This window comes from Phyllostomus hastatus, unplaced genomic scaffold (genome assembly GCF_019186645.2).
Source record: "Phyllostomus hastatus isolate PE091 unplaced genomic scaffold, TTU_PhHast_1.1 phas_contig_64, whole genome shotgun sequence".
Lineage (NCBI taxonomy): Eukaryota > Metazoa > Chordata > Mammalia > Chiroptera > Phyllostomidae > Phyllostomus > Phyllostomus hastatus.
The window spans coordinates 8,893,847-8,921,733 of NW_025333928.1; the positions used below are offsets into that span (position 1 = coordinate 8,893,847).

General features: G+C 51.2%; 2 protein-coding genes and 1 long non-coding RNA gene across 6 annotated transcripts; 1 reads left to right on the top strand and 2 right to left on the bottom strand.

Moving 5' to 3' along the window:
* Positions 1-697: 697 nt before the first annotated feature.
* On the bottom strand, positions 698-13,268 carry FBRS (fibrosin). Its single transcript, XM_045848892.1, has 18 exons — positions 11,692-13,268; positions 11,219-11,398; positions 10,494-10,529; positions 10,366-10,395; positions 9,057-9,105; positions 8,676-8,970; positions 7,013-7,314; positions 6,613-6,800; positions 6,453-6,497; positions 6,147-6,242; positions 5,842-5,910; positions 5,032-5,061; positions 4,571-4,642; positions 4,158-4,278; positions 3,972-4,052; positions 2,951-3,034; positions 2,608-2,815; positions 698-2,498 (listed from the first exon to the last, which is right to left on the bottom strand). The coding sequence occupies exons 1-18, from the start codon at positions 12,136-12,138 to the stop codon at positions 1,913-1,915; spliced, it is 2,919 nt and encodes a 972-aa protein (XP_045704848.1). The 5' UTR covers positions 12,139-13,268; the 3' UTR covers positions 698-1,912.
* On the top strand, positions 12,983-19,153 carry LOC123825483. 2 transcript variants are annotated; one of them, XR_006786919.1, is made up of 4 exons: positions 12,983-13,106; positions 13,515-13,577; positions 14,714-14,891; positions 19,111-19,153. It is a non-coding gene; the product is annotated as an uncharacterized LOC123825483 (long non-coding RNA). The 2 variants fall into 2 exon arrangements; XR_006786918.1 differs by having other exon boundaries at positions 13,011-13,106; positions 13,403-13,577.
* PRR14 (proline rich 14) lies at positions 14,571-20,259 on the bottom strand. Of its 3 annotated transcripts, XM_045848893.1 has the most exons (13): positions 20,183-20,255; positions 19,468-19,608; positions 18,585-18,656; positions 18,295-18,463; positions 17,547-17,668; positions 17,285-17,474; positions 16,964-17,007; positions 16,652-16,761; positions 15,752-16,349; positions 15,549-15,618; positions 15,376-15,467; positions 15,041-15,112; positions 14,571-14,948 (listed from the first exon to the last, which is right to left on the bottom strand). In XM_045848893.1, the coding sequence occupies exons 1-13, from the start codon at positions 20,191-20,193 to the stop codon at positions 14,690-14,692; spliced, it is 1,950 nt and encodes a 649-aa protein (XP_045704849.1). In that variant the 5' UTR covers positions 20,194-20,255; the 3' UTR covers positions 14,571-14,689. The 3 variants fall into 3 exon arrangements, with proteins under 3 accessions (XP_045704849.1, XP_045704850.1, XP_045704851.1); XM_045848894.1 differs by lacking the exon at positions 18,585-18,656 and having other exon boundaries at positions 20,183-20,259; XM_045848895.1 differs by lacking the exons at positions 19,468-19,608; positions 20,183-20,255 and adding an exon at positions 19,147-19,284.
* Positions 20,260-27,887: the final 7,628 nt, after the last annotated feature.

The following is a 27,887-nucleotide window of genomic DNA, read 5'->3' on the forward strand; positions in this document are numbered from 1 at the left end:
ACACTTGGAACAAGTCAATCCTGGCTGGTTTGAATGGGAGCCACCATCTCTAGCTCATTTTAAGTAGTCATTTGTTTAATGATTACATCAGAGAATAATGTTAAGTGTAAAAAGGTAGTTGCAAAATAGTACATTTCACAGGATACCATTTTTCTACATTTTAGGCAATAGAACTGAAGAATGTATCTCTGACAATTAACTGTTTTCTTTGAGGGGTGGGATTATAAAGGGACTTTCCTGTTGTACTACTGCGATTGAAGTGTTTTATAATAATCATGTATAAAAGAAAAACCAACAGATTTTTAAAACACAGATCTTCTCTAACATAACCATGCATGTACATGTATGTGCAGGTAAATACATAGCCGAAGGGCCTAAAAAACACATACCAAATGGTTAACAGTGACTGCTTCTGGGGACGAATGTTGGCAGATGAATGGGTAACTTGGTTTTATCTTTCTGTAATTTGAATCTTATATGTGTACTCCTGGGTTGTACGAAAATGTGAAAAACTCCAGTACCCAACACTCTAGTCCATCTATCTGGAAGTAGTAAAACATCTCCCCAGGTTGTGCGGGGCAGGGGCACCTTTGTCAGGACATGGGCAGTGTTGCCTTTATCCCTCCCTGACCCCAGGACCCAGCCCCAATCCCCAAGCCCAGGTGACTCACACACACTGAAAGAGGAGCCAAGGGGCCTCATTGTAACACTCATTTTTATATAAATATCCGCAAGTCATGTTACAGAATAAGCCCCACCTGGGAAAAAAGTCAACATTATTTTGTTAACCTGACCCCTGCCTTCTAGGCTGGGACCCAGCCTGGAGGCACCTGCTGCTGTGGGAAGGCTAGGGCTGCTGCCGAGGCTGCTGAAGAAGCTGCCTGTGTGGCCCACCCCCAAGCTGACCCCCTTCTTTGGTGTGTGGTACATGGTGACCTTCTCTGGCCCTCCTTCTAGTCTGGGGCAGGGTGCTGGGAATAGGGCTCTAGAGAGCAGGGCCCAGGAATCCTGGGGGCACTTGGAAATGGAGTGAGGAGACTGAGCCACTAACAAAGAAGTAGACTCTGAAGTTTAAAGGTTGAGCCTTTTGGGGATGGGGGCACTCAGAGGTAATAGGAAGAAGTAGGGGGAACCTGGGCTGTCAGCCAAGCAGGAAGCATTTGCCCTTCTTTCCAGCATAGGCACCCAGGTCCCTTCTCCTGTTGGTCCACTTCCTGCTGGACCTCATATTCTGAGGGATAAGCCTTGGGCCTGCCTGTCCCCTTCCAGCTCTTCCCCCTGCAATCTCACCCCCCCTCCCCCACAGAGAAGCCAGAGGCCAGAAACACAGCACCAGTCTGAGGATTTAATTAATCAGGAAGGGGGGATTACTGGGAGGGGCACCCCTGTAAAAATGTACAAAAGTCTGGGGGCTATGTGAAAGGGGAGATAAATATGTACATGGAACCCCCCTTCCTGTAGCCCCTCCTTCCCCAGCCCTGAGAGGGCATGAGGACTTGGGTGGTAGGTGAAGGGGAGGGGGGGCACTTTGGCCTCTGGCTTAGTGAGCCCTTGGGGAGGCAGGCCAAGGGCCTAGGGGCCCTCAGAGGGGGCAATGGTGCACCTCAGGAGATCATGAGCTATGACCTCTGAAATGACCCCCATTCTAATGTATGTGTATACACACACACACACACACACACACACACACACTCCTCTCTAGAGGTTTGTGACCTCTGCCCTCCCGATGACCCCAAGGTTCATCAGATGCTTGATCTTATGGGGGCTGGGGCTCTGCTCTCAGGTTCCATGAACTCAGAGGTGGCTGGTGAGGTCATGACCTTTGCCCTCCAGCCCTGGCTTAAAACCTCAGCTCTAGGACCTTATCAAAAGGAAAGGGGGATGGAGCTTTGCCCCTGCCCCTCCCCTTCCCTCACCTGTCAGCCCTGGCTGGGCCAGGGGCCCTAGGTGGGGAACTAGGCCGAGGGGCGGGCACAAGTGGAGGTGGTGCCCCCAAAAGGGCTCCTGGTGGGGTCTTGCTGAGCAGGTGAGGGGTTCCTGGGGCTGCAGTAGGTGGTGGTGGAGGAGCCAAACGGCTGTATAGCAGAGAATGGGCAGGCTCTAGACCATAGAGGCGGGCAGCAGCCACTGCTCCCGGTCCAGTCAGCTCCTCACCCGCCTCATAGAAGCGGGGTGGCCTTGCAAGGCGAGGGGGCCCTGCCAACCAGGTTGGTTCCAGGAAGCCAGCACAGCGCTCAGGAGGACCTGGGCCAAGAAAGGGGGATGGCCGGGGCCTCTCAAACAGCAGGTGAAGGCCCTGAGGCCCAGTGGCGGCAGCGGCGGCGGCAGCAGCGGCAGCAGCGGCGGCTGCAGCGGCAGCAGCAGCAGCAGCAGCCTCCTCTTTCCGTTCTTCCTTTACCCGCACAGATTCCTTGGCTGGCCTGGCCCCTTCCTCACCAGCCCGGGTCTTGGGAGTAGCAGGAGATACTCGGGGCTGGGGCCGTGAGAAGGGGAGGTCCCTGGGGGGCAGGTATGGAGGGAGAGAATAAAGGTACTCCAGAGGTCAGATACAGGCTGAGGGGGAGGGAGAGAGTAAGGAGCTGGGAGGGCAGTTTTTGGGAAGCATACCTGTCTTTCTCCTCCTTGGTGAGAGAAGACTCCCTCCGCTCCACAGGCCGCTCCTTGTCTGAGCCTGGAGTCCGAGCAGCCTCAGGGGGCCGGACCCAAGCAGGAAAGGCCAGAGGACTGCGGTGCAGGCGACCCCATGGATCTGGCGGGGAGGCGAAGGCTGGTGGTGCCCCTGGGCTTTCTTTCTGGGCAAAGACGGCGCCGGAGTCTAGACAGAGAGCAAAGTAGAGATTGACAGGAGCCAAGAATGGGAGGCCCCGCTTAGGCACCCTCTCAGCCTCCTGCTTTAACACATTAACTCACTGCCACTGCCCCTCACCACCCTATCCCAGCTAGCACTCACTGAATGTGGGGCTGCCCAGGCCTCCAAAGGCCCCATTGGAGAGAGCAGCCAAGGAGGCGAAGCTTGTGGGACGCCCAAAGGGATCTGTGGGAGAAAAGGGGATGGTTAGAGCACTGGGCAGCCCGCTCTCAGCAGCTACCAAGAACTAATGGAAAAGGCTGGTCAGCAAGCAGGCCCAGAAGACCTCAGCAGCTTTGTCTTAACAGCTAGGTACCAAGCACTTCCTCTTGGCCCAGGCGAGGCACTGAGTTCTGACATGCATGAATTGTTTAACTGCACAAACCTCATTAGGCAGACAGGATCATTCTTACTTAATGAAAATGAAAAAGGTTCAGAGAAGTGAAGTGACTTGCCAACAGTCAACTAACCAGTGAGTGGTACCTCCAACCTACAGCCTCTCTCACTCCAGAGGTCAAACTCTTAACCCACTGTCCCCCACACCAACCACCCAGAGCAGTTCTATAGTCTATAGCAAGCCAGTTGCTTGGAGACCTCTGCTGGCTTCCTCCCACTTGACATGCAGGGCCCTTCCCAGATTGACCCTACTTGCATGCATGCGTCACACAGCTGGTTGGAACAGCTAACCTAGCCCACTGTGGGACCTCACAATTTCCTCTTCCAGGAACACCTTTCCCTATGCCATCGGGCTCAGATCCTCCTTGTCTACCCAAACCCAGGTTAGATCTCCCCCAGTAGCAGGCCTGAGAAGGCTAGGAGCCAGGGACCACACTCTCTTCTGGGGCTGTGCAGCCTTCTTCCACCTTCCTCTTACCACCACTATTTTCAGAGAAATATCTGAGCTGGCAGAGATTAACAACCACTCTGCCCTTTCCTACCCATTTTACAGATGATGAATCAAGGCTCAGAGGGAGTACAGTAACTTGCCCAAGGTCACAAAGCAAGTGGAACCAGGTCCACTCTTGATTTCAGCTGCCTTTCAGGTTTAACTTCCATCCCCAGCTTGGGAACTCCTGGAAGTCAGAGACAAAGCCTGAATGTCCCACATGCCCTTGGCTCTTACCAATGTGGGTGCTGGGGCTCAGAAAGGGTCCGTGGGCCCCGGGAGCTGCCGTAAAAGGGTTGGCTGCAGCGTGGACGGCACCTGGGGCAGAGAGGTGGGAGATTCTAATGAGGCTAAGTGGGCACAAAGTGGGCGTCAGGTTAGAGATGGGGAACTTCAGCCCCCAAAAAGTCTGGCCGGACTCACCAGTCGCAGTGAAGAGGGAGGCGGCTGGGTGGGAGAGCTCCTGGCCAGTGGGCAGGGCCCCATAGGGCCCTGGAAGGCAGGGCAGGAGGTCGTTCCGAAAGTCAAGCTTGTGGGAGTCACCCTGCATGGGACAGGGAGAGGGGCAGTGAGTGAGGAGCCAGGTTTGGTCCTGCTCTTGCCCTTCCACCCCTGAACCCCGTCCCAAGGGCTGGCTAGTGGCAGAAAGGGGACTGGGGGCCTTCTCTGACCACCTTCCTAGTTAGCCAGAGAACCTAGTGCTAATTGCAGAATTGCTCAGACAGTGACTGGGGACAGGATGGGATGTTTCTGGCCAAGATGCTGCCAAGCTCTACTGAAGGTAGATGCCCAGAGTTCAGGCAGGCCCACTCTCCCCAGCCCTCCAGCCCCAGTACCTTCATCTTTTCCTGGTGTCTCAGGATCATGTAAGCCACACGCACGTGCATGGCACACCACTTCCCTGGTTTCTGCCGCCCCAAAAAGATGACCAAAGGAAAAGGGAAGGAAAGAATGTTCACTCATCACCCACTCCAGGCCTGGCCCTGGGCTCAGACTTGCTACAAATAATCTCCTTTTATCATCCCTACAACTGAGGAATGACTAGGTCCATTTCAAAGCCTAGGAAACTGAGGCTCAGAGAGATAAACTGTCTTGCCCAAGGTCCCATAGCCAGTTACATCTGAACCCAGGTCTCTGGCTTACGGTCCTTTCGCTTTCTGCTGTTCCACATCTGGCTGCCTCCATGTCTGGACTTTTCACTTATTCTCAAGCAGGAACCCCCACCCTCCACCCCTCAGCCAAACACCTTGACACCAGCCCCCAGCCTCATGCAACCTGAGGTCCTCACCAAACTCACCCTTAAAGGTGGCCGGAAATGATCAGGGATCTGGGGATGGCAAAGCAGAGATTGGTGGCGATTCAGACCTGTTTACTGACCTGGACACCTTATTGTCTCAGCCCCCACATCCCCCCAAACATCTCCCTGAACCCTGCGTGGCTCCCTCAATCCTTTCCTGCTTGTGATGAGACTCCTTCCCCCACCTCTCTCACTCTGGGCTTCATCCCTTCAGCACCAAGTTCTTGAACCAGTTCTAGGAAGATCCTTTACTTGGAAAGCTAGGGAGCAGGTTGGTGGGCAGGCAGGACACATTCCTCAACAGAAGATACCCTATGAACAGCTTTACATAATGAGATTCTGTTTAAGATTTCTTCAGAGAAAAGCAATTACTACTGCTAAAAGAGATTGGAAAACCTCTAGTTTATCCTTTAGGAAATATATCCTGTGTTTTTCCACACTGTGCCCAGAGCCCTGGCCTCTGAGTGGGAGGGAAGGCTAGGGCTCCTTGTGCCCCTTTCACAAAGGGAGAGCTTATCTTTTCACTGTTTTATGGACAGGACTTCCTGGTATGATGTCATTTGAAAAAAAAAAAAGCTTTGTCGCTTAAATTTGAAAACCCCTACAAAAACCACTGCCCTGGTAATCTTATTTCTTGGGCAACTTCACAAGATTCCTATTCCTCATGCCTGGGAAATCATATCATTGACATAAGGGACACCCTCAATCACATATTAAAGGAAGGAATCAGTAATTCACTCTCAAGTCAATGCTCCTGTTTAACTGAACAGATCTTCCTGCTCCAGCAGAACCTGCCCTGGCCCCCCTCACCTGTGTCCCCTTTTGGGGAAGCCCGCTCGGCACTGGCCCCAGTCGTGGTGGCAGCTCGGGGTTCGTGCTCTGGGGAAGGGGAATGGAGGGATCAGTCAGAAGAGCTGGCACTAAATATAAAACAGGTCTAGAACCAAGCTGGGGACTGGGGCAGGAAGGGAACATGGCTTTGAGGAGACCTGGGTCCACTAGGGGAGGACAGGAAGATGGGCATGGTTTGGGGAAGAGGAAGAAGGCACATGGACCTGGAGGACCTGGGTTTTAAGGGGTGGGAGGTGGTGGTGGTGTCCAGATTGGGAGCTCACCTTGGGCTGGAAGGCCCCCTGCAGGGAGCCAAAGGAGACAGCCGGCGGGAGGCCCGGAGGTAGACCGGGCACTGCAGGAGGGAAGGCCGTGTACGGCTGTGGAGAGAAGGGGACTAGTCCAAGCTGGGGGTGGAGGTATAGCCCATGTCTGGTCTGCCCATCAGTTCTCTGGCCTCCACCCTAAAGCCCCCCAGGGAGACCTCTCAGGCTCAAAGCTCCTGCTTTTCAAGCTGAAGACTGGACCCCAACAGTTAGGGCTACACACACTGATACATCTATGCCCACACACCACACACATGCACTCACATTATGCCGGAAAAGGCCTTCCATCTTTCCTGGGTATTTCTCAAACTAGGGAAGAGAAGGGAAGAGTAAGCTGCTAGCCAGGGACCCAGGGTCTTCCCCTGGAAGCCAGACCCTCCCCCCAAGTCTCAGAGCCTCATCACCGGCCCAATGAGGAGCTCACCATGTGGGGGCCGTGGGGTGGCAGCAGACCCGGGGGATAAGGGGTGAAGTGCTGGTGGGTATGCTGGTGGGTGTGCTGGTGCTGGTGGTTGTGCTGGTGGAACTGGAAGGCCAGGGGCCTGGCTGAGCCCCCTGGCCCCACCACCTCGGGGTAGCGAGAGTTCAGGTCCTGGCCGATCAGGTCCTGCTCTGTGGGAGGGGAGGGGGAGAAGGCTTTAATATTTATTGCCACCATGTCAGCCTCCTTGGGCCCAGGTGACTGGCCTTCCCTTTTGGCCTTGAGCCACTCCCTCCTCAAGCCCTGTAGTCTGCTAAGGTCCAAATGCCCCAAAGCCCACTGGGTTTAAGCCCAGGGCCATGCCCCCCCCCCACCCCCCGCCCGGCCAGGATCCCAAACTCACCAGAAAGGGCGTTAGCGGCTGAGGCCCCAGGGTGCCCTGGCACCTGCAGCAGGGGTGGGGGTGGGGGCAGGGTGGGGCCAGAGGAGAACAAGGAGGGGTGGTGTGGTGGGGGGGGGGGCCGCAGCCCAGGGGGAGGAAAGCCGTGGTTGGACAAAGGCAGGGGCAGTGAGGGCGTCGGGGGCCGGTGGGTGAGCTGCGCGGACGAGGAGGAGGCAGATGAGGAGGAAGAGGACGAAGAGGATGATGAGGGGGGAGGCTGAGCCACGGGAGGGGCCGGGGCCTTGGGGGGCGGCCGTGAAGAGCTGGGGAGAGAAGTGGGGAAATGAGTGAAGGGTTGGGAGGTGCCAGCTCTGACAGGAATGGGTCAGAAGCCTGGGCGACACACCTTGACCTTGGTTCTCCAACATGGAAGGTGGTAGAACCTGGCCCCCAGGACCTCCACCCCCATCCCACAAGGAACCCATCCTCAGACTGAGGTACCTCCCACACCCAACACCCCCTTTCTCCCTCTCTAGGTCTAGTCTTTCATACAGGTGCCTCTGATGTCTTTGGCCACATGACTTTCCCTTTTCTGACTCAACCACAAAACATATCAATCACTTTGAAGCTTAATTACAACAGGTCACTTAGGTTCCTAACCTATGACAGTGGAAGCAGCACTGTGCTGGCCTGGCCTGAGAATTCTAGGCCCATCTTGCCATTAACATCCTGGGTGACCTTGAGCAAGTCACTGCCCCTCTCTGAGCCTTAGTTTTCTCAATAATAAAATAAAAAAAGCAATGATGACAATAATATAGTATCAGTAATTCTTACCCTTTAGTGAGCACTTACTCACTAGTGAGCACTTACTTATGTAGACCAAGTGCTGCCACTTGTTTTACACGCTAATCCAAGTCTCCAACATTTCACACTTGGAGAAACATTTCTCCAACATTTCACATCACCTTCCCAATTGCTGCTGCACCCATATAACTACCTGTACCATTCACTTCTTCCTTTAACACAACATATTTCTTTTTTACTTAGCTTCACCCAAGCCACAACACGTGAAATCAAAGGATTGAGGTACTCCTACTTTTCTAAGGCACGTGAAAACTGAAAAAAATTTACTCCCATAACATCTGAAATTATATCACATATCACTAATGATGAGCATACACACTTTGGGAAACACCGCATTAACTCACAATTAGTCCTCACAACAGCTTTAGGATGAAAGTACCATTATTATATCATTTTGTAGAAAAAGGAAATTGAGGCTCAGAGAGGTTAAGTGACTTCTCAAAAAGCACACTGCCAGTAAGGGGCAGAATCCAGGTCTGACACCAAAGCCAGCACTCTTAATCATCATGACAGCATTTCCCAAAGTATGTTTTGAAGAAGACTAGTTCTAGCAGATATGCCTTGCAAAAATGCCTCAGCAGCAAATAGTACTGGGAAATGGCACAAATTGGATTCCCCTGCATGAAAATATATAAAACGTTCTGTGAGTTTTGCAGTAATCCCTTTAAATTTGTTTCGCCTAGTGTATTCAAACTTTTCAGTCTCAGAACCCTTTTTCGGATTACATCTCAAATGTACCAGCCCATGTCCCAGCCATAGAATGCAAGGGTTAGTCCCAAAATGACCAGCTCTTTCCAGACCAAACCCCTAGACCACTTACCTGCCAGTGCTGAGGTCCAGGCTGCTGCCATAGGGAGAAGTGCGGAGGCCGAAGGGTGAGACCCGAAGCTGCAGCTGGGGTGGGGGTGGCAGACTGGGGGCGGCCGGCAGGGATGCTGGGGCTGAGACAGGAGGCCGAGGGGCTGGTGGAGGTGGTGGTTCCTTCGGGGGGAAAGGCACTAGCAGCGGATCGGGCCCGGGGGGCTGTTCCTGGCTCCGCTCCAGGCCCGACACTTTAGGGACTATGGAGAGTTTTGCTTCACAGTTCCCATTAAAGGCGCCATGAGGGCCCGAGGCTGTGAAGGCAGAAGAGCAGATATATTAAGATCCATGCTCAACCCAATTCCTTCCTTTATCTCCAGCCCCAGCCTTTTGGACCAACCTTTGCTGGTTGAGACAGTAAAGGATGGATCAAGGTCATCATCGGAGACCTAGGGAAGAAGAGTAGGGACAGGGTCAGGTTCTGATTAGGCCAGACCCTTCCCCAGGAAGGCCAACAACCTCTGCAGCCTGCTAGGAACTGGCAGTGGTGGCAAGTCTATTCCATCACCTTAGTTAAAACCCATCAAAGACCGTGTTCTAGGGTTCCTATGCTTGGGCAAAAAGGGAAAAGCAGCTGAGCTTAAGAATCTGATAAGACCAGGAGGCCCAAATCACGTCAGCACTAAAATAGCAGAGAAGCAAGGAGATCAAAGTAAAAATGTCAGATATCACTAAAAAGACCAACAGGCCTACCTGACTTATTTGTCTGGTCCATAAGTGTTACCAAAAAATTATAAACTAATTGCTGATATTTAGAAATCCAGATTCTTTATAAAAACTCAGACTTGCAGCTTCTCTTGAGAATGGGCCCCTAGTCTCACATGGCATCAATGAGCTAGTAACTAGATAGTGGCTGCCCCCTTAAAATGGACAAGAACTCTCTGGTTCACCACAGTCCCCGTCCAACCAACTTTTAAAACTAGAACAAGATACACACCAGGGAATACAAACTTAGGTAATTACAGGGGTACAGCACCAATTGTTAGAACCCATTATTTCAAAATAAACAAATCAGCCTTAATAATAAATTGAAATAAGGCCCTGGCTGGCGTAGCTCAGTGGATTGAGAGCGGGCTGCAAACCAAAGTGTCGCAGGTTCGATTCCCAGTCAGGGTACATGCCTGGGTTGCAGGCCATGACCCCCAGCAACCCCACATTGATGTTTCTCTCTCTCTCTCTCCCTCCCTTCCCTCTCTAGAAATAAATAGATAAAATCTTAAAAAATAATAATAAACTGAAATACATCTTTATAGTGTATGTTCTTATACCAATTTCATTTTTTTAGTATCCTCAGTGCCATGGTCTCTGCTCAGACTCTAACCTGTAAGACTAATGGCCAGCAGGAAGGACCAACTTGGTTCCATAGCCACTCTGAATTTCTGGAGAGAACCACTGGCATTCTAAGAGCTTTAGAAAGGATGACACATCAGGGTAGGAACCTTCTATTCTTTGGTTGACTGGCTCTAGTCACCAAAGAAATCATTTAGTCTCTCAATCCCCCCCTCCCAGAAACCTAATTCTGGCTCAACCTGACCCATGTTTCCCACTCAAGAGGAGACTCTTGTCTGCTGCACACAGGAGCCCCTTAAGCTGCAGTTCATTTTATAAGCTGTAACACTGCCCACCCAACAAGTTCTAGCTCCACTCACCCTCTCGTCGAGATCGCTTTCCGCATCACACTGGGGAGAAGGAAAGACAGAAGTGTCACAAAAGGTAAGGAGTGAGGCCCAGAGATGGAGTACAAGAGGCGGGGCCAGTACAGGTAGAGAGCACTTACTATGTATCCAGCTTCTAGAGAGTGACGGGAGGAGGCCTGAGAAAGATCAGAGTCCAGAGATAAGGGAAGCTGACTGGTGAGGCCTATGGACAATGTCTAAACTCCCCTACAGGGCACTCAAGGCCCCTTGTGACCTACTCTCAATCTCTTTTTAGCTTCTTCTACTATTGCCCACCCTTGTTCCCAATGCTCTGGCCATTTCCCAAATACACCAGACTCTCATATCTCTGTGCTTTGTCCAAAACAACTTTGCCCTGTTTCTTCTCTCAGCAAAACTTACATGACTATTCTTCAAGGCCTGACTAAGATATCCTAGGGGGCTTTCCCTAACCACAACCCTCCTCCCATCCCCCAGGCAGAATGAGTGGCTTCCTCATGTGGGTTTCTGCAGCATCTCTCCCAGACCTCTGCCTTCTTTAGCTTCTCAGGTTTTGGTATAAGTATCTGCTTGTAGACTGTTTCTTCCTTGCTAGACTGCCACCACCTCGAGAGGGAAGGCAATGAATTAGGACATTTAATTAATTTATGATTCAACTAAGTCCCTTTGATATATCTCTGAATTATCAGTATGTTGAGGCTGACTTAGTTCCAGCCAGAAGCAGACAAATCTTACTGTGGACATGTCTTTGTTAGACTTGGATGAATAAGGAGCTCAAATCTGCTCTGCTTTCATATTTGTCCTTAGATCCAGAGTTTTAAAGGACAGGGATCTACGACCAACTCACCTCTTTCCTTCTCCGTTTATTGGGCCATTTTCTGGCACGATCTCCAGAGGGCCGCCCAGGCTCCCGATCAGAGCTGTCCCCTGGCTCCCCAGTGGCCCCAGTGGAGCCCCCCCTCTTCCGCTTCCCAGAATGCTTTAGCCGGTGTTCCAATCGTTCTGGGGGCTGAAGAGAGGCATCCTTCTGTGGAGAAGAAGGAGGTGGGACTAAAGTAGATGGAAAAAGGAAAGCTCCCAACCTTTTTAGGGGTGACCAGGATACCGAAGTAGCTCCCAGGCGGGGTAACCTGGTTGGTCCCTGGAGACTAGCTCTACCTCCTCCCACCCCAGGGCGGGGCAGAGGCCTGGCCAGAGGAGCCGGTTGCTCTGGTTTAGGGTGCCAGCATTCCCCCCACAACTCCACCCACTCCAAGCACCATACCCTTCTCTCTGCCCCTGTGAAGCCCCCCAAAGGTCCTTAGCCCCATCAGACCCCACCTGCAAGGCCTCAAGGCTGGCGAAGCTGGCGATGGCAAAGCCATCGATCAAGTCCTCCTCCTCTTCTTCCTCCTCTTCAAGCTCCTCCTCGGCCTCTCCGTCGTCTGCACCCCCCTCCTCCTCCTCCTCTTCCTCTCCGCGACTACCGGAGCCGGCAGGGCGCTTCCGAGCTCGGGGTCGCGGTGGCCGAGGCCTGGGACGGGGCCGCCGCCGTCTCGGGCCTCCAGGCCGCTCTCCAGACGAAGCTGACGACCAGGGCCTGGCGGGCGGCGGCGGCGACGATGAGGACGAGGATCCTCGCGGGGCGGCCAGCAGGGCCCGGGGTGCGTCGCCGCCAGGACCTCGGCGGCGCCGCTGCTCCCGGTCTCGGTCTCGGCGCGAGCAGCGCCGCCGCCGCCGCTCTCCCTCAACTGCCCAGCCCGGGCCGGGAGCCGCGGCCGTCTCCATGGCGACCGCCCTCAGTGCCGCATCCGGAGGCGGCGGGGCCCGAAGCGGCCTGTCCGCAGGCCCGGGGTCGCAGGCGCGGCGTTGGCGGCTGCACAGGGACGAGAAGGCCACGCTTCCTCTTTAAAGTAGATTCTGCTGGCCCTGAGCTTGCCCCAAGGCCAAGGTCTGGGGAGCCGGCGCCGCCCCCGGGGCGACAAGCCGGAGGGTCACCCCCCCTCCCGTGGGGCCGGAGGGGACGAGACGGCGAAAAAGGGGCGGCCGTCCCTTTAAGGCGAAACCTCAAGTTGTCCAGCCCCTGGCCCCTTTAAGACAACTCGACGGTGTCCGGCCGGCCTAGTGCGGTGGCCGCCCCCTGCCAGGGGTCGAGACTAGACTCCCCGAAGAAGAGGAAGGACCACCCCCTTTAAAAGGGACCGAAAGCTCGCCCCGAAACGCAAACCTTCCCTTTAAAAGTGTCTCAAGTCCTCCGGCTAAAAGAGGCCACCCCTTTAAGGAGTCCAGGGTCCTCAAAACAGCAGGCCGCCGCTTTACAGGGTCGTAGTTTGTTTCCAGTACTCCACAAGCGGCCACTTCCCCTTTAAGCTGAATTTAAAGGACTTCTGGAGTGGGGGGAAGAGGTAAGAATCCTCACTGGCTCCAGTTCTCCCCACAGCACAGTTTTCAATTTGTCAGCTTCAGTTCGGCGACTTCCCCTTTAAGGCTGGAGTTGTAGTCTGCCGAGCCCAGTGGCCACCCCTTTAAGGAGATTTAAAGGGGCCTCCGCCAGTCCCAGCTCTTCCAGCCTCCGCCTCCGGTCGCCATGAAAGGCTCGAGGTGGGGGCGGGACCGCGACGGCCAGCCCTCCAAAGCCCCGGATGTGAGGCAACGGTGACGGGTAGAGTTTCTCTGTCAGCCGACATAAACGTCTCTTCCTCCTTTCCTCGTCTCTGTGTGACTCGCTCTTGAAGAGATCCAAAAGACGGCCGTTGGTCAGCAGGGGAGCTCCAGCGCACCCTCTTCTCTCCTTTGGAGTCTTGGGCCTCTTCTCCGCTTAGACTTCCCTGCCCCTCCTCCCTCTTCCTCCTCTGCCTACGCCTCCTTCCTCTCTCGGCCTCCTCCCACTCTTTGCCCCTTTCCCCCGCACCCCTCCACAGGTTTAGTCGTTGATAGGTAGAAAAGTGTACGTCAGGGTGGAGGGCGGAGTCAAAGTGCGGGAGTGGGTAATTTGTAACCGCCCTCAAATTCTGGATTGGGTATACGTCAGATTAGCTCCGTCCTTCATCAGGTCTCGTGACTTCACTGGTTAGAAGTAGGTGTTTGGGCGGTTCTACAAGTGACTCCGCCTTTTCCTGTTCTTCGGCCATTGGTCCACATTCTGACGGCATCAAACCGAGCAGCCGGGATGTGGTGCGCGAGTCGTGGGGAGCGGTTGACCGCTGGGCGGCGCGCAGCTGCGGAAGGTACCTGTCGACCTCCAGTTACGTCGTCTTTGCCTTTCCGCCGCCTGGCTTCCCTCACGCGCTTGTCAATACCGTCGCCTGGCAAGCAGCTAGGCAGGATCAGCTCCATGGAGTGGGGTGACCAGGACACGCGGCGCCCCTGGCGACCGCCAGACGCGCGGGGAGGAAGCCGCGTCGCATTTTCTTTCGGTTTAATGGGAAAGTGCTGGCCTGTGATATCTCCGTGCTAACAGAAAAAGGACCTTGCTCTTGCATGCCAGGCACTTTCTCACATATTAACTCATTGAGCAGTAAGGATTATTTTAGGAAAGTATTGCTGTTAGCCCCATTTTACAGAGGGAGAAGGGATCGATGCACAAACATTTAGTTTGCTAATCAGGATTTGGGCTTGACCTACCTCTAGTCTGTGCTGTTAGCCACTGCTGTATTTTGCTTCCACGTTATGAAAGCTGTAGAGTGCCACTTCGGACCTGTTTGACTGGGTTATCCTTTTAATATTGACATCACAATGATACACTCAGTGTGCTTTCCAATGTTTATATGGATATAATCCCCTCTCACTGGGTTATGTGCAAATCAAGTACCATGACAATTTTTTGTAGGTGCCCAATTATAGTTGATTACTCTTAGCTCTTGAATCCAGCAGCAGGTGCTGTACTGCATGATAGGAAGAGTTCAGGGCCATCTTGATCATGGCCTTGGTCCACTCTGGGACTTTCAGTCTCCTCTTTGTTGTAAATGAATTGGGAGAACCCTGATTAGGGTCTAGGATCACAGTATCTTCTGGAACAGATTCAGAAGTACCCCTCCACACAGGAAAAATCCTCAGTTATCTCCAATGACCATTTCCTGATTCCCTTCCTGCTATTTAACCCTCATTGCCTTCCCTAACACTTCCCCCATTTCCCAGTTTTTGAGTGCCAAAGTAGAAACATCAGCCAATACTGCCAATCAATCTCCAGCTCAGCTAGGAACATACAAAAGAATCAGAAGTATATTGAAAACTTTACTAGAAATATAGAGAAAAAAATGAAATGGCCTCAAAGGCTTCTCCCTCCCAGATGGATGTACAGATAAACAGATGGAGCTCCTAGGTCTGATGGGGCGGCTCCCTAATCCACTTCCTCCTCTTCCAGGAGCAAGGCATCCAGCTCCTCCAGCCGCTGCTGCAGCAGGGGTCCCACATCTGGGCTGGGGGCCACGTTAGGAGTAAGGGTCCTGCCAGCTGCAGCCCGGACCCCACGAGATGGCCTCCGGGATCGAGGAAGGCTGCTGTCCCGAAATTCCACAGCCCGCCGCAGCTTCCTTGAGCTGGTAAAAATCAGAGTCCCATTGCGCTCCCTTGGTTCCTCAAAGATGGTCTCAAAGGTCCTGGACAAGGCAGGGAGGGGGACTGGTTACCAGCATGCCCTCCTGGTTCTAGCCTTCCCCCTTATCAACCCCAAACCTTTAAAGCTTCTCACCTCCTGGTTGTAGGTGATTGATAATTCTTGTTGGTGTAAATTTCTTCCAAGCTGAACTCTTTCTTGTTCAACCTGGGAGCAAAGAGCAAAAACCACTAAAAAACCTGGAACCAGTGAGGTCTGGAGAAGTGATAAGCAAGGCCTAGTCTGCATTTCAGTTTCTGGGACATGCCAGGTGCCAGGAGTACTGCCTGAGACAGACAGATGGTTCTAAGCACAAACCACATTCAGACCAAATTGTACTGGGCTCCCTGAGAGGAGACAAAATCACACTTCAGAGAATGTGAATCTATATCTGTTTGGCCAGGGCAGCTCCATACACAATAAGCATTCACCTGATTGGTCGAGGCAGCCCCATTGGTGTAAGGTTTAGTTGAGGACGGGCCACTGTCCTGCGTATTCTAAATCGAGAAACCTTTCCCATGGTCTGCAAAAATGGGGCAGAAGGTAAGAAGGCAGCATGGGAACAGGCTCCCACTAATCTCCTCCCCTTCATCTGTATGCCTACCTTGGTCTCAGGGTCTGACAGCACTTGGTCCTGTGAGACCTGTGGCTCCTTTCCCTTGGTTGAGCCCAACCTACAGAGAATGTAAAGGTTCAGGGTCAGACAACATTCACAGTAGTATCCCCAATTCCTGCCCATTGCATACTAGGGAAGGAGGCTAGGCCTGGACTGTGGCCAAGGATTTAAGGGTTTATTGAGAGCACTACCTGGGTTTTGCAGGTTCAGAGAAGGAGGAGGAAGTGGATGCAGTGGACGAACAAGATGTGATGAGGGGAGGAGAGCTTCCCACTCCTCCAAGAGGGAAGACCTCTTTCCGGAGACAGGGTCGAGGGGGTGGTGGTGGCGGGGCTCGAGCCATCTCTCCACTACCCACAGTATGCCGCCGAGGCCGTGGCCGGCTTGGGTGGTGTGAAGAAGGGGGCCAGCTGCAGGTATCTGAGCCAGGAGGCCCCAGGTCAGGGCAGGAGTGGCTTCGGCCCAGAGGTGGCTTAGGGAGAGGTACTGGGGTATGATGGTCTTGAGCTCGCCACTGTCGGATAGGAGGGCGGGGACTGACGGATGCAGTACCCTCAGCAGCCCTGGACTGCTCAGCCTCTGAGATGGCAATCTTCAACTCCAACTTCATGGGGGGTGATGGGGGTGGGGGCTGTGGGGCTTTGTTGGGTGTGAGGAAGATGTCAGCAAAGCTCTCCAGCTTGGAACGAACAGAACGGAAGAGGGGTGCCAAGCCCCAGGGGCTGAGGCGGGGGCGTAAAAGGCTGGATGGCGGTGGGGTCGATGGGGCTTCCAGAACAGGATCTGGGGCTGAGGAAAGGAGAGGGTCACAGGTGGGCATTCCTTAGCTATAGGTGGCTAAGCCCCACTTCAGTAGCCTCAGTCCCTCCCCAAACACTAAATTGCCCAGAGGAAGCCCATTCCTAAATAAAACTAAGCCCCAAATTTAGGAGTTGGACATCAGGCCTCTGAAGTTGAAATCCCATCTTCACATACCAAGCTTTGCCCTGGGAAGGGGGTTAATCCCCATCCTCACCTCTGCATCTCACACTTCTAAGCTCAGCTAGGATTTTCCAGAGCTCCAAATCTCATCCCTCTATCTCAGTCCTTACCTGGTGATGAGTTCTCCAGAGGGTCTGCAGACAGGACAGATGCCTGGAATGGGGCTTCCAGGTCCTTGGACGGAGGCATTGTCTGGTGAACCATCATCATGGATTCAGCTCTGGGGTGAAGGGGCAAGGTAAAAGCTGGGGAAGCTTCCAGATCCAGATCCCACCTGAGTCAGCTCCTCCACTGTCCCTTAAGGCTACTGAGGGTGCTATATGGAACTACTGAACAAGAAAATTCTAATGCCCGTAGCTCTGGATGAGTGGACAATGGTTGTTGTCTGGACATCTTGGTAATTCCTTCCCCAGCCCTCTCACCTTCTTGCTGGGATGATGAAGTTGGGAGTCTCATCCGTGAAGCCCTGGATACAAACGGGATGTTTGTGAACAGGTAGGGAAGCCCCCTATGGCCTCCTTAGCTTCCCACATCCCAAATCTCTTGTCTCCAGGTACCTGCCTGGGTTCACACCAAAAACTTTTTCATATAGGTCTCTGTTCAAGCAGTGTCTTCCACCTAAAATGCTGTCCTATTTAAGCAAAATCTACCACAGACTCAACTCACCTACACTTGTTGTCTATCCACACTGGAGTGCCTGCCCCCAGATACACCCCTCATATCCTTACTAGAAGTTCCCATACCTCAGCTGGGGGTCTTGGACTGGCAACATCTTCTAGCATCACCACCAGCGTGGGCTGGGGGGCCCGGTCCACCTCTTGTGACGGGCCTTCCTCTGGGCCAGGGGTTGTCCTTGATCGATGCCTCAGGGTGGAAGAAGACTGGTGAATGCGGCTCAAGGGCTCTCGGCATAAGTGCAGTGGGTAGTGAGGCCTAGAGAGGGAACACAAAAATCAGAGGGGCTCAGCTGTGTCCCCAGCTTAACCCTCATTCTGTCTTGCTCACCTGGCCTGTGATGACCACATGGCCTGTCGGGGTGGTGAGGCAGGCAGCTGGTTTTGGACAGAATCCCAACGGTTGCTGCGGTGCCGTGGAGTAGAGGTCTCCTCTTGAGGCACCAGGGGGACCTAGGAGAAGTATTAAGAACAAGGTGATAGAATGAGGTTGGAGTGGATAGGGCTTCCTTGTGCCTAACTGTGCCCTATGCCAAAAAGATGACAGAGTTTGTGGCTTGAATTCCCTCAACACCTCCAAAGAAGCGAGTCATCCTGAATTGGGGGCCACATAGTATTCTAAGCTACTGGTGTGGGACTTGGGGTAATCTCACCCAGGCTCTTTGAAGAAATGAAAAAAAAAAAAAAAAAAAAGAGTGGCTTTGGGTTAGTTACTGCTGTGTTTGGGGCCTCCGTTTTTCACTGTACAATGGAGCCAGTGATATGAGCTTGCACCTTAAGGATTGCCTAAAAGTTGGGCTGGGAAGAAAGCAGAAGGGTTTCTTGTACTTAAAGAATTGTAGGGATGTGGTTCCAGTCCAGCAGTGTTGGCTGTGGTGAATGGGCACTAGAGACCCTGCCCAATTTGAAGCTGAAGTTAGAGAGCCAGGCAGAACTCTAGTATTAGTAAGGCTGCTTGAGTGGTGTGTGAGAGAGAATGAGGTGTTTGGACCTCAATTATCCTCACTAGTGATCTGGCCTGATTGGTACTGAGAAGGGACCTGTGAAAGAAGAGAGCTTCTTTAGTTCAGGGGGCTCACCATATGGGCAGCCATGACATCTTCCAGTACCACGGCCAGGACCCTCCGAGAGGCCTTTTCCAAGGGTGAAGGGGCCACTGGGGGCTGCAGCCTCGGCCGTTTCGGGCTTCTGGCTCCCCATGATGCTCGACTCAAAGGCTGGCGGCACAGACGTGGCTGGCCAGGTGGGCTGCAGGATGAAAGCAGAAGACGGTCTCCTGAGCCTGTGGTTGGCTTTGTCATTTCCCCAGTACAGTCGCCAGGCTCCCCGCTTCCCGAGCTCAACACAGGCTGGCGGGGTGCGCTCTCACCTGGATTCCCCCGGCAAGTCCATTGGGGAAGCGGTGGCTCCGGGGAGTCCCTGGGGGATCCCAGGCTGCAGCCTGGGGTGGGAGGTGGGGAGTGGGGGAGTGGGGAGTGAGGGCCAGCCCTTTCCCTGGGGCTCCGCCCTTCATGGTAGCCCGCAGCTCCCGGTAGCCCAAGGGCCTGAGAACTGGGGTGCAAAAGGGCGCCCCCGGTCGGCCGTCCGGAGCGGGCCTTTTCCCGCTGCTGCTGCCGCCGCTGCCGCCGCCGCGATCAAAGGATCACTTGCGCCAGACTTGGCACTTGCCGCGAGAACCTGGATTGCAGCGGCCCCGGTTCTCCCACGGCCCGGGACTCCTGGGGCCTTTGTCCCTGTAGATTCCACCCTGAGAAGCCCCCCGGGATCAGCTGGGATCCCGGTCCTGGGAGGCTCGGTTTCCGCCTGATCCCGCTGCGATCCCCATCCACTCCCAGTGAGTGGCCAAGGACTCCGAAGCAATACACCCACACACCGACGTTTCTCCCTCCCACCAGATCCCCTAAACTGGATCCAAGCGGAAAGAATCCTACAGTGCGTTTCCTCCAATCAGACGCCGCGAGAGGATCCTCCTCTCCCTGTAAGCTTCGACTCTGCAAAGCTTCACTCAAGGGCGGCCCGCGCTTGAGCATCACAAACTCAGTCAGGATCCCCGGGGATCCACTGTCCAGCAGATACCCCCTCCACTCCAATCCTGGAAGGTCCCGCCCACAGACCCCCTCCCTCCACCCTCTCCTTATCCCCGCCCAGCGCTCTCCCCAGCCCGGGTCCAGAAGGCTCAAATGTTTCCTTCTTCCCTCCCTCCTCCCGCCCTTTCTCCAGCCGCTCGGTGCCCTCCCCCGCGCACTGCTCACCGCCGCCTCCCGCCGATCTCGGGTCTTCGACGGCTCCCACCTGCGGCTCCTTTAAAATCAGCCTTACCCTGCGCTGTCCAACCGCGGAAGGCCTTCTTCTCGGAGCCTCCAGGTAGTATCCAATCGCCGGTCCGCGTCTTCCTGTGTGGTGAGAAAATAAGTGAAGCCACCTGGCAGCCATCATCCCTAGGGGCATGCAGCCAAATTGGACAGCACTGCCATTGTGGTTGAGGGCAGATATTGCTGTCCTCAAGGAACCAAAGCGAAGCGGGTAGCGTCACCTTCGGCTGTTCAGGCAGTGGCGGAAGACTACGCCAAGTTTCTTGATATAGTGGGACAACAGTAGTGAAGCTGGAGTGCCGCCACGTTTTTTAAGGGCATCTTCCGGTTCCTTCGATTTTTTTTTTTTTTTTTAGGCCAATCATTGTGAACTGAGTGCTAACGATATGTGAAATTCCCAATTTCCTAGAGAGGCCTCATCGAGGCCGGTTTCGGTACCGCCCTGGGTACCTCAGCTGGTTCCCACCTCACAGGCAAGAGTTTCAGGGTGGGTGGCCACTGCCAGAGACTAGACAGTAGGTACCCTTTTTGGCTCCGCTGTGCGCGCGCGGTGTCCTGTAGAGACTGAGCCGAGCCAGAGGGGAAGAGACTGGGGGCGTTGGGCTTCAAGAGGTGTTGTGCACCTCATCCAGGAGAAGTAGGGGTTTCTGCGTACCTTGCATACATCTAAGTAGAGGAACGTCCTTGCAGGAGACCAATAACCAATTTGTCGTGCTCGGTGGGGTCCAGCCTCTTTCCTTTCGGCTCCAGTCTCCCACGAACCCTTTTTCAAAAGGGGCATGGCTGATGGGGCGTGTAAATAGTCCTAGTAGTAAGGGATCAGGGATGTAATCCCGCTGCCTTGAGAGGCTGCATTATGGAACCTTTATCAGCAGCCAGGCTGTTGGTGGGGAGGAAGTGGGTAAGTCCTGCCTTTTTGCATTGTGAAGACGCTCTCCCCTCCTAACCAGAGCCTGTTCCTCCACTAGTTCTTCCCTGGTCCAAACCAGTACATTTTTTTTTTCTTTCTTCTTTTTAGAGAGAGAGAGAGGAGAGAGAGAAATCACTTTGTTGTTGTTGTTGCTGTTGTTCCACTTAGTTATGCATTCATTGGTTGCTTCTTGTGTGTGCCCTGACTAGACATAGAACCCACAATCTTGGCATATCTGGACAATGCTCTAACCAATTGAGCAGCCCAGCCAGGGCCAGTACATGTTTTCTTGATATGAGAGCCTGAAGCCTAGAATTCTTGGCCTTAGATGAAGGTGCATATGCAGCCCAGCATACTTCTTCTTATGGAATTAAATGATAGAAGTAATGACAGAAAAGATTTGGAAAGAGCAGATTCAGTAAGAGTTGGTGTGGGAAATGAAAACTCCCCAACTTCATGATCAAGGACTCATCCAGATAGCTCTCAGCTCTCCCAGGACTATGGCAACTCTGTATTGGCCTGCTGGGTTCTCTGGAATTTCATGATGAGGTCTCTGGTGGAAGTAGGCAGCATTTCTTTCAGCTACAGGTATTCTCTCCCTCTGGATCAGGACTGGCTACATAGTGCCTGAGGATGTTCCTTGCGGGTATGGTAGTGTTTGGAGATCCTTCTCAACCTTCATGAGTGAAGAGGTCCCCCTGTAGACTCATTAATTGCTTAAACATACAGGTGCTTCCTAGGCCCAAGAAAAGCTGCCAGATCTGAGTTTTAATTCTCTAGGTGTCTTGAAGAACTCAACACCAAGGGCAAAGGAAGTAGTCTTCCTTAAAGAAAGGGCCTGAAACTGAGAAATAAGGTAGGGAGGGCCCAGCCCTATAACCCTAACCTGGGCACTAGAGTTCATCAAATTGAAGTCTAAAGCAGAATCTGGTGTCTTGGCCCCCAGCCCAGGCTAACAACTGTGAGCCTTCATAGCTTCAAGGTCTTACATCTGCCCTCATTGTGACTACCATTTCAATAACCCCTAACTTACCCACCACCTGTGTTCACACTCTAAGGTGCGGCCGGAGGCCCCACACAGCCTCCAGTAAGGCAGGTAATGTGCCTGGAGATTAGCTGTTAGGGCACATCAGTGTATTGTTCTAAAGGGACCCTGGGCCCTTTTAGATTCTGCATCTCCCACCTGCTTAACTGTTCCCTGGCTTCAGTAAAATGAGAACAATAAACCCTGCCATGCCTATATCAAAATAGACTTGGAAAATCAAGATAAATGAGAAATCACATCTAAATGTGCCTGATAAATAAGTTAAGTCTCAGGCTACATGTAAAAAGAGGATGATAAAAACTGCTTCTTCTTCCTCTTGGAGAGTTGTGTCTTCTTCTGGTCCCCAAGCCAGCTGCTCTTCTCAGTACCTTTCTCTGGAAGCCTGTAGCCTGAGCTCCAGATCAGCCAGGTAGGTTGGATTAGGATGTGGCTTTAGGGCCTTGAGATGAGTTTGGGTTGCTGCTCTGGTTTGCATCAACAAAATTTGTGGCTCTTGTATGCTATGTCCTGTGGATACACAGGTGCCATAAGAGTTTGGAGTTTCTGTCCCTATATGCAAAAGTGCTACCCAGACTGGGAGGCTCAGTTGGTTGGAGCATCATCCCATGTACCAAAAGGTTGTGGGTACAATCCCTGGTCAGGGCACATACCCAGGTTTCAGGTTCAGTCCCTGGTTGGGGCGCATATGGGAAGCAACTAATCGATGTTTCTCACACACATTGATGTTTCTCCTTTTCTTTCTAAAATTAATAAACACATATCCTTGGGGGGTATTATACACATATATAAACATGTATAAGTATATATGTATATTTAGGGCTTTTTTCCAATATTTTGTTTTCAGAGACAGAGTAGTGAGGGAGAGGGAGAGAAACATCAATGTGTGGTTGTCTTGTGCACCCCCAAATGGGGACCTGGCCCACAACCCAGGTGTGTGCCCCGACTGGGAATTGAACTGGCAACCTTTTGGTTCTCAGGTCAGCACTCAGTCCACTGACCCACACCAGCCAGGGCAAAGTATCTTCATTTTTTAAATTCTTTTTTCTTTCCACTGTTCTGATTGGGTGTTTTCTGTTACCATGTCTTCCAAATCGGTGATTTGATCCTGTCGTTCATCTAATCATATGTTGTTTCCTTCTAGTGTATTCTTCATTTATTTTTTTTTTTTTACTTCCAACTGGTTCTTTTTATGGTTTCCATGTCCTTTTTTGTGTGTTTTCTATCTCGTTGTTGAAGTTCTCACTGAGTTCATCTATTCTTCCTCTAAGTTCATTTAACATTCTTTAACCAGTGTTTTGAAATCTGCTTCTGGGAGATTGCCCATTTCCCTTTTGTTTAGTTCTTTTTCTGGAATGTTGTCATGTTACTTTAATTTGGGACATGTTTCTTTGTCTCATTTTGGCTGCATCTTTGTGTTCGTTTCTATATATTAGGTAGATCTGCCATATCTCTCAATCTTGGCAGGGTGGTCTTATACAGGTGTCCTATAGGGCACAGGGACACAGTCGCCCCTGGTCACCTGAGCTGGTGTTCCAGAGGTGTCCCTGTGTGGGTTGCGTGCACCCTCCTGTTGTTGAACCTTGATTGCTGTTGGGGCATCAGTGGATAGAGTCGACCCTCAGACTGACTGACTGTGGGGACTAGCCATGACCACCCCAGACAAACTGCTGTGTAGGTGCTGACCTAGCAGAGTGGGATTTGCCCCAGTGGGCTCTGATGCCTTTTGAGATCAACTTTTGAGTATACCATTTATGGAGCTAATCTGGAGGTGCTCTGTTATGGCCTGAAGGTGGCCACCAGGCATGTTGGTTCTGAGGCCCACTGGGAGGGACTCCATTGCAGGCCAAGGTCAGCTGCTCCTTGTGCCCACCCTGGGCCACCTAGTAGGAGCTACAAAAGTATCTGCAGTTGGTAGCTGACTGTGTTAGGCCCAGAGGCATGTGGGAGAGGCCATGCTGCAAACCAAAGCCAGCTGACACCAGTGCCAGGCCTGGAGCTGCACAGTAAGAGGCACAGGGCACGTCAAGGCCTGCTCTCGCTTTCCTGGGTCCTGATCTTTGAGAGTTTTTAGGAAATTCCAGCATGAGCCAAGGCCAGCTGCCTGTGTGGAAAGGTGCTGAGAGATCCTTAGACAGTATGTGAGTTGGGTGTTCCAGGGTCACAGGAAGACACCAGGGTTGGGTAAGTGGTACTTACCACATTAATGCAGGTTCAGATTTGGTGCTTGCCTGCACCTGCACACACAAGCTGTGTGGGAGGAGGACTATACACAGGAACAATGGCAGGTGACCCTTCAGCCCTATCCCTGAAGCCACACAATTCAGTTTCTCCCCATATGTCCCTCATGCCTTTTAAGCTGCTGTTTTTCATTGAATAGGACTGCCTGGTGGAAGAAAATGGCAGTGTTTTAGTGAGGAGGTTAGCAGGATTTGGAGAGAATTGTCACAGTGGAATAGAGTCAGAAGCATTGTTGGAATGTGTTTGCAGTGAGCAGGGGCACACATTTACGTCCTAGGTGGGGCAGGCAATGAAAAAAACAGATACAGTCTAGTAGCCAGTGACAGAAAAGCAACAAAGCACACCTGGAACAACTAAGTCAAGGCAGAGAGAAGGACTCAAGAGAGAGTGAGGATGCAGGAGAAATGAGAGAGCAGTTATACACTCCACTGCATTCTCCAGCCTTAGAGAGTCTTGGAAAGGACAAAGTATCAATCATCCTTCCATCTTGAGAAGGAAGTTTGCTGAAGGAATGAAGGGAGGAATGCTTTTTTTATTATTATTATTTTATTGATTTTTTAATGATTTTTTTAGAGAGAGAAAAAAATGGAGAGTTCTGTTGTTCCACTTATTTATGCATTCATTGATTGAATCTTGTATGTGCCCTGACCAGGGATTAAACACACAACCCTGGTGTATTGGGACAATGTTATAACCAGCTGAGCTACCTATCCAGGGCAAGGAGCAGAGCTTTAACAAATAAAGTAGGAGGAAACCATGAAGTGGAATCTGGGACCCAACCCTTGGTTTCCCTGGACTAATTTCAAGAGAGTGGTTTACTAGGTTGAAATCTGTTAAGAATTTTCTCAGACCGTGTCATTCCTTTAGAACACAGTAGACCACAGAAGTTTCTGGAAGGAACCATCCTGAGACAAAACCCCTGTTTACTCTCCAGTCGATGAACTAAAGCAAAACCCTAAAAAGTAAAAAATAAAAAAATAAAACAAAACCCTTATTCTTATCCCCAGGTTCTCCTCTTTCAAATCTTAAAACTGTGTATTTCCTTTGCTCATGAGTACTTAGTACCTCCCTGCAGCCTGCAGTGTGAAGATCAAAATGCTAGTTCAATTCTTAGGGAAACATGTATGAATGCCTACCATATGCTACATGTATTTGTTTCCTAGGGGTACCATAACAAAGCACAATAAACTGGGTGACTTAAAACAACAGACATTTATTCTCTTAAAGTTCTGGAAGCTGGAAGTTCAAAATCAAGGTGTCAGTATGGCCATGTTCCCTCTGAACCCTGAATAGAATCCTTCCTTTCCTCTTACTAGCTTTCAGTAGTAGCCAACAGTCCTCGGCATTCTTTGGCTGCATCATTCTGATCCTGCCTCTGCAGTCATGGTGTCTCCTTATGTCTGCTTTGTGTGTCTGCTTTCCTTTCTTACAAGGACACCAGTCATATTAGATTTGGGCCCACTCTAATCGAGTGTGGTCTTGTCTTAATTCGAGTACATCTATATACAAAGATTCTATTTCCAAATAAGGTCACATTCTGAAAGCATTAGGGATTAGGACTTGAACATATCTTTATAGAGACACAAGTCAACCCCTAACAGTGCTATTTAAGTTTTACAACAACCTTGCAAGGTAGAAACTATAATTAAACTGAGGCTCAGAGATGTAAAGTGATTTACTAAATGTCACAAAGATAATTAATATCAGAGTTGAATTGTCCCTACCCAGCCTATCAAGCTGCAAATATAATGTTCATTTTCTGTAGCATGATCTTACCCAGATATTTGCAAAAACTCTTCCTCAAATATTCTATGCTAGAGCCAAACTGATCCAATTATTACTGTGATATATGTCCTATGCTTTCCCATCTTCTAGGACATAATTGTGTCTCCATTCATCCAGATTCTATCATCCTTGAGTACGCAGCTCAAATAGAACCTCCTCCCTGAAGCCTTCTTCAGTCTCTTTTTCTCCAGGCCATGTCTCACTGTCCCTTCTGCCCTCCAATTATTTGTGTTTCTCAAATGCTGATCACCTTAAAGGATTGGGTGGAGGGAAAATGAGATAATAGATGGGGAAATTTTGTAATATGTAGAATGCCCTAAATTTTTCAGTGAAGTTACAAACTTTCACACATTTTAAAAACAGCTTTATTAAGATAGAGCTCATGTGACATAATTGACCTATTTCAGTAGTACAATTTGATGGCTTTTTGTATATAATCACTACTACAGTCTAATTTTAGAACATTCTCTTCACCCCTAAAACAAATTTCACATTCATTAGCAGTCACTTCCCATTCTGCCCTTTTCTTGGCTCCCACTTCTACAGAAAGAAGTTTGTCTATTTTGGACATTTCATATAAAGTTTGATACTTTTTTTTTACTACTACAAGGGCTGGTCTTTATAGGTATTTTTCACAATGATCTAGGGATCAACACCCCTATTTTAGAAGAAAAAAGTTGACTATTATTGAAGATTCGTGAGTGCCAAGCTCTCACCCAGATTTTGAGTACCACCCCTACAGAGTCTAGCCTAGATCTTGAGCTCTCCAGTGGGAAGTTCAACCTCCTCCCGCAGTGCAGCTGGGGTTGAGCCAGGGATGGAAAGGGCTCACCCTGGCCACCGAGTTTCAGGGAGAGCTTCCTGGTTCTCCCCCAGCACTCTGGCTACTGCATAGCTAGAAGAGGTGGCTGCAGGTGCAGTCCCTGAGTCCTGCAGACCCCTGAGCTGTCTTCCTGCTTTGGCTTTTCCTTCTGCCACCCAGGTCACTTGCCCCACAAGAACCACTAAGGGCTTGTCTGCAGGTTACACCTACACATGCGCCATTCAAACCTCCCCCGCCCTTCGAGGCCCAATCATCGCACCTGGTGTAGGCCTCTGATTGCTGCTATCAACCAAGGCAATTGTGGGGACCGGCACTCAGTTTATGTTGGTCCCTGTGCGAGAAGAGGATCCCAACCTGTGCCTGGTTTAGTAAGGTTAACTTGGCCTACCAGGGAAAGGACGTCACTGCGTTAGGGAAATAAGTGGTGAAGCTGATGTCGCCAAGTTTTTCAAGTGATTTTCTTAGGATCCTTATCCAAAGTGAGAGGTCCTCCAGGGGACTGGAATGAGGAGGATCACTGAGAGGGAAGGAGACGGGACTGCTGACCAAGACCATCATGTGTCTATTTAAAAACTCCGTGGATTGAGTGATGGCCTGCAAACCAAAGGGTTCCTGGTTCGATTCCCATTCAGGGCACATGCCTGGGCTGTGGGCCAGGTCTCCCCGTAAGGGGCACTCCAGAGGCAACCACACATTGATGTTTCTCTCTCTTTTTCCCACCCTTCCTCTCTCTAAAAATAAATAAAATCTTTAAAAAATGAAAAAGTTGGGAGAGGTCCTAGCCTTTTACTTTTTTTTTTCCAGCTGCCATCATATTTAAAAAATGAAAAACAAAAACCTAAAATAGTGGTATTTTCTACACACACTTAGCAAACTGATGCAATGTAATTGTACTACTCATAAAATAATTATAAGAGAAAAATAATGCATAAAGCCAAAATAGGGTGAGATCTAGGATGGTCTCTGGGTCCAGACTACTTGTTTGAGGATAAAATCAAAAGTTTAAATTTTACAGTTTTCTAAAAGTGAGGCCTGGAACAAAGATACTCTGTCTTGTCCCTCTACCCACAAACCAAGCTGCTGAGGCCCTAAAGCTGTGTGTCACAGAGGTAGCACATTCAATGCCTCACAATGGTTTAGCGTTGGGGATTGATGTCAGGCAGAATTGGATTCTGATCCTGACTCACTCCATTTCTTCTTACATGCAGTGTGGACATGGGAAAACCATTTAATTTTCCTGAACCTTTTTCTTTAACATAAAATTGTTCTAATAGCACCTTGTTGCATTGTGCCATGCCCCCTTCTAGGACTTCTGTACTAACTCTGACTCCTTTCTTTTTTTTTAAATATATTTTATTGATTATGCTAATACAGTTGTCCCATTTTCCCCCCTTCACTCCCCTCCACCCTGTACACCCTCTCCCACCCACTTCCCCCCTTTAGTCATGTCCATGTGTCATACTTATAAGTCCTTTAGCTTCTACATTTCCCATATTATTCTTACCCTCCCCCTATCTATTTTCAACCTACCATCTATGCTACTTATTCTCTGTACCTTT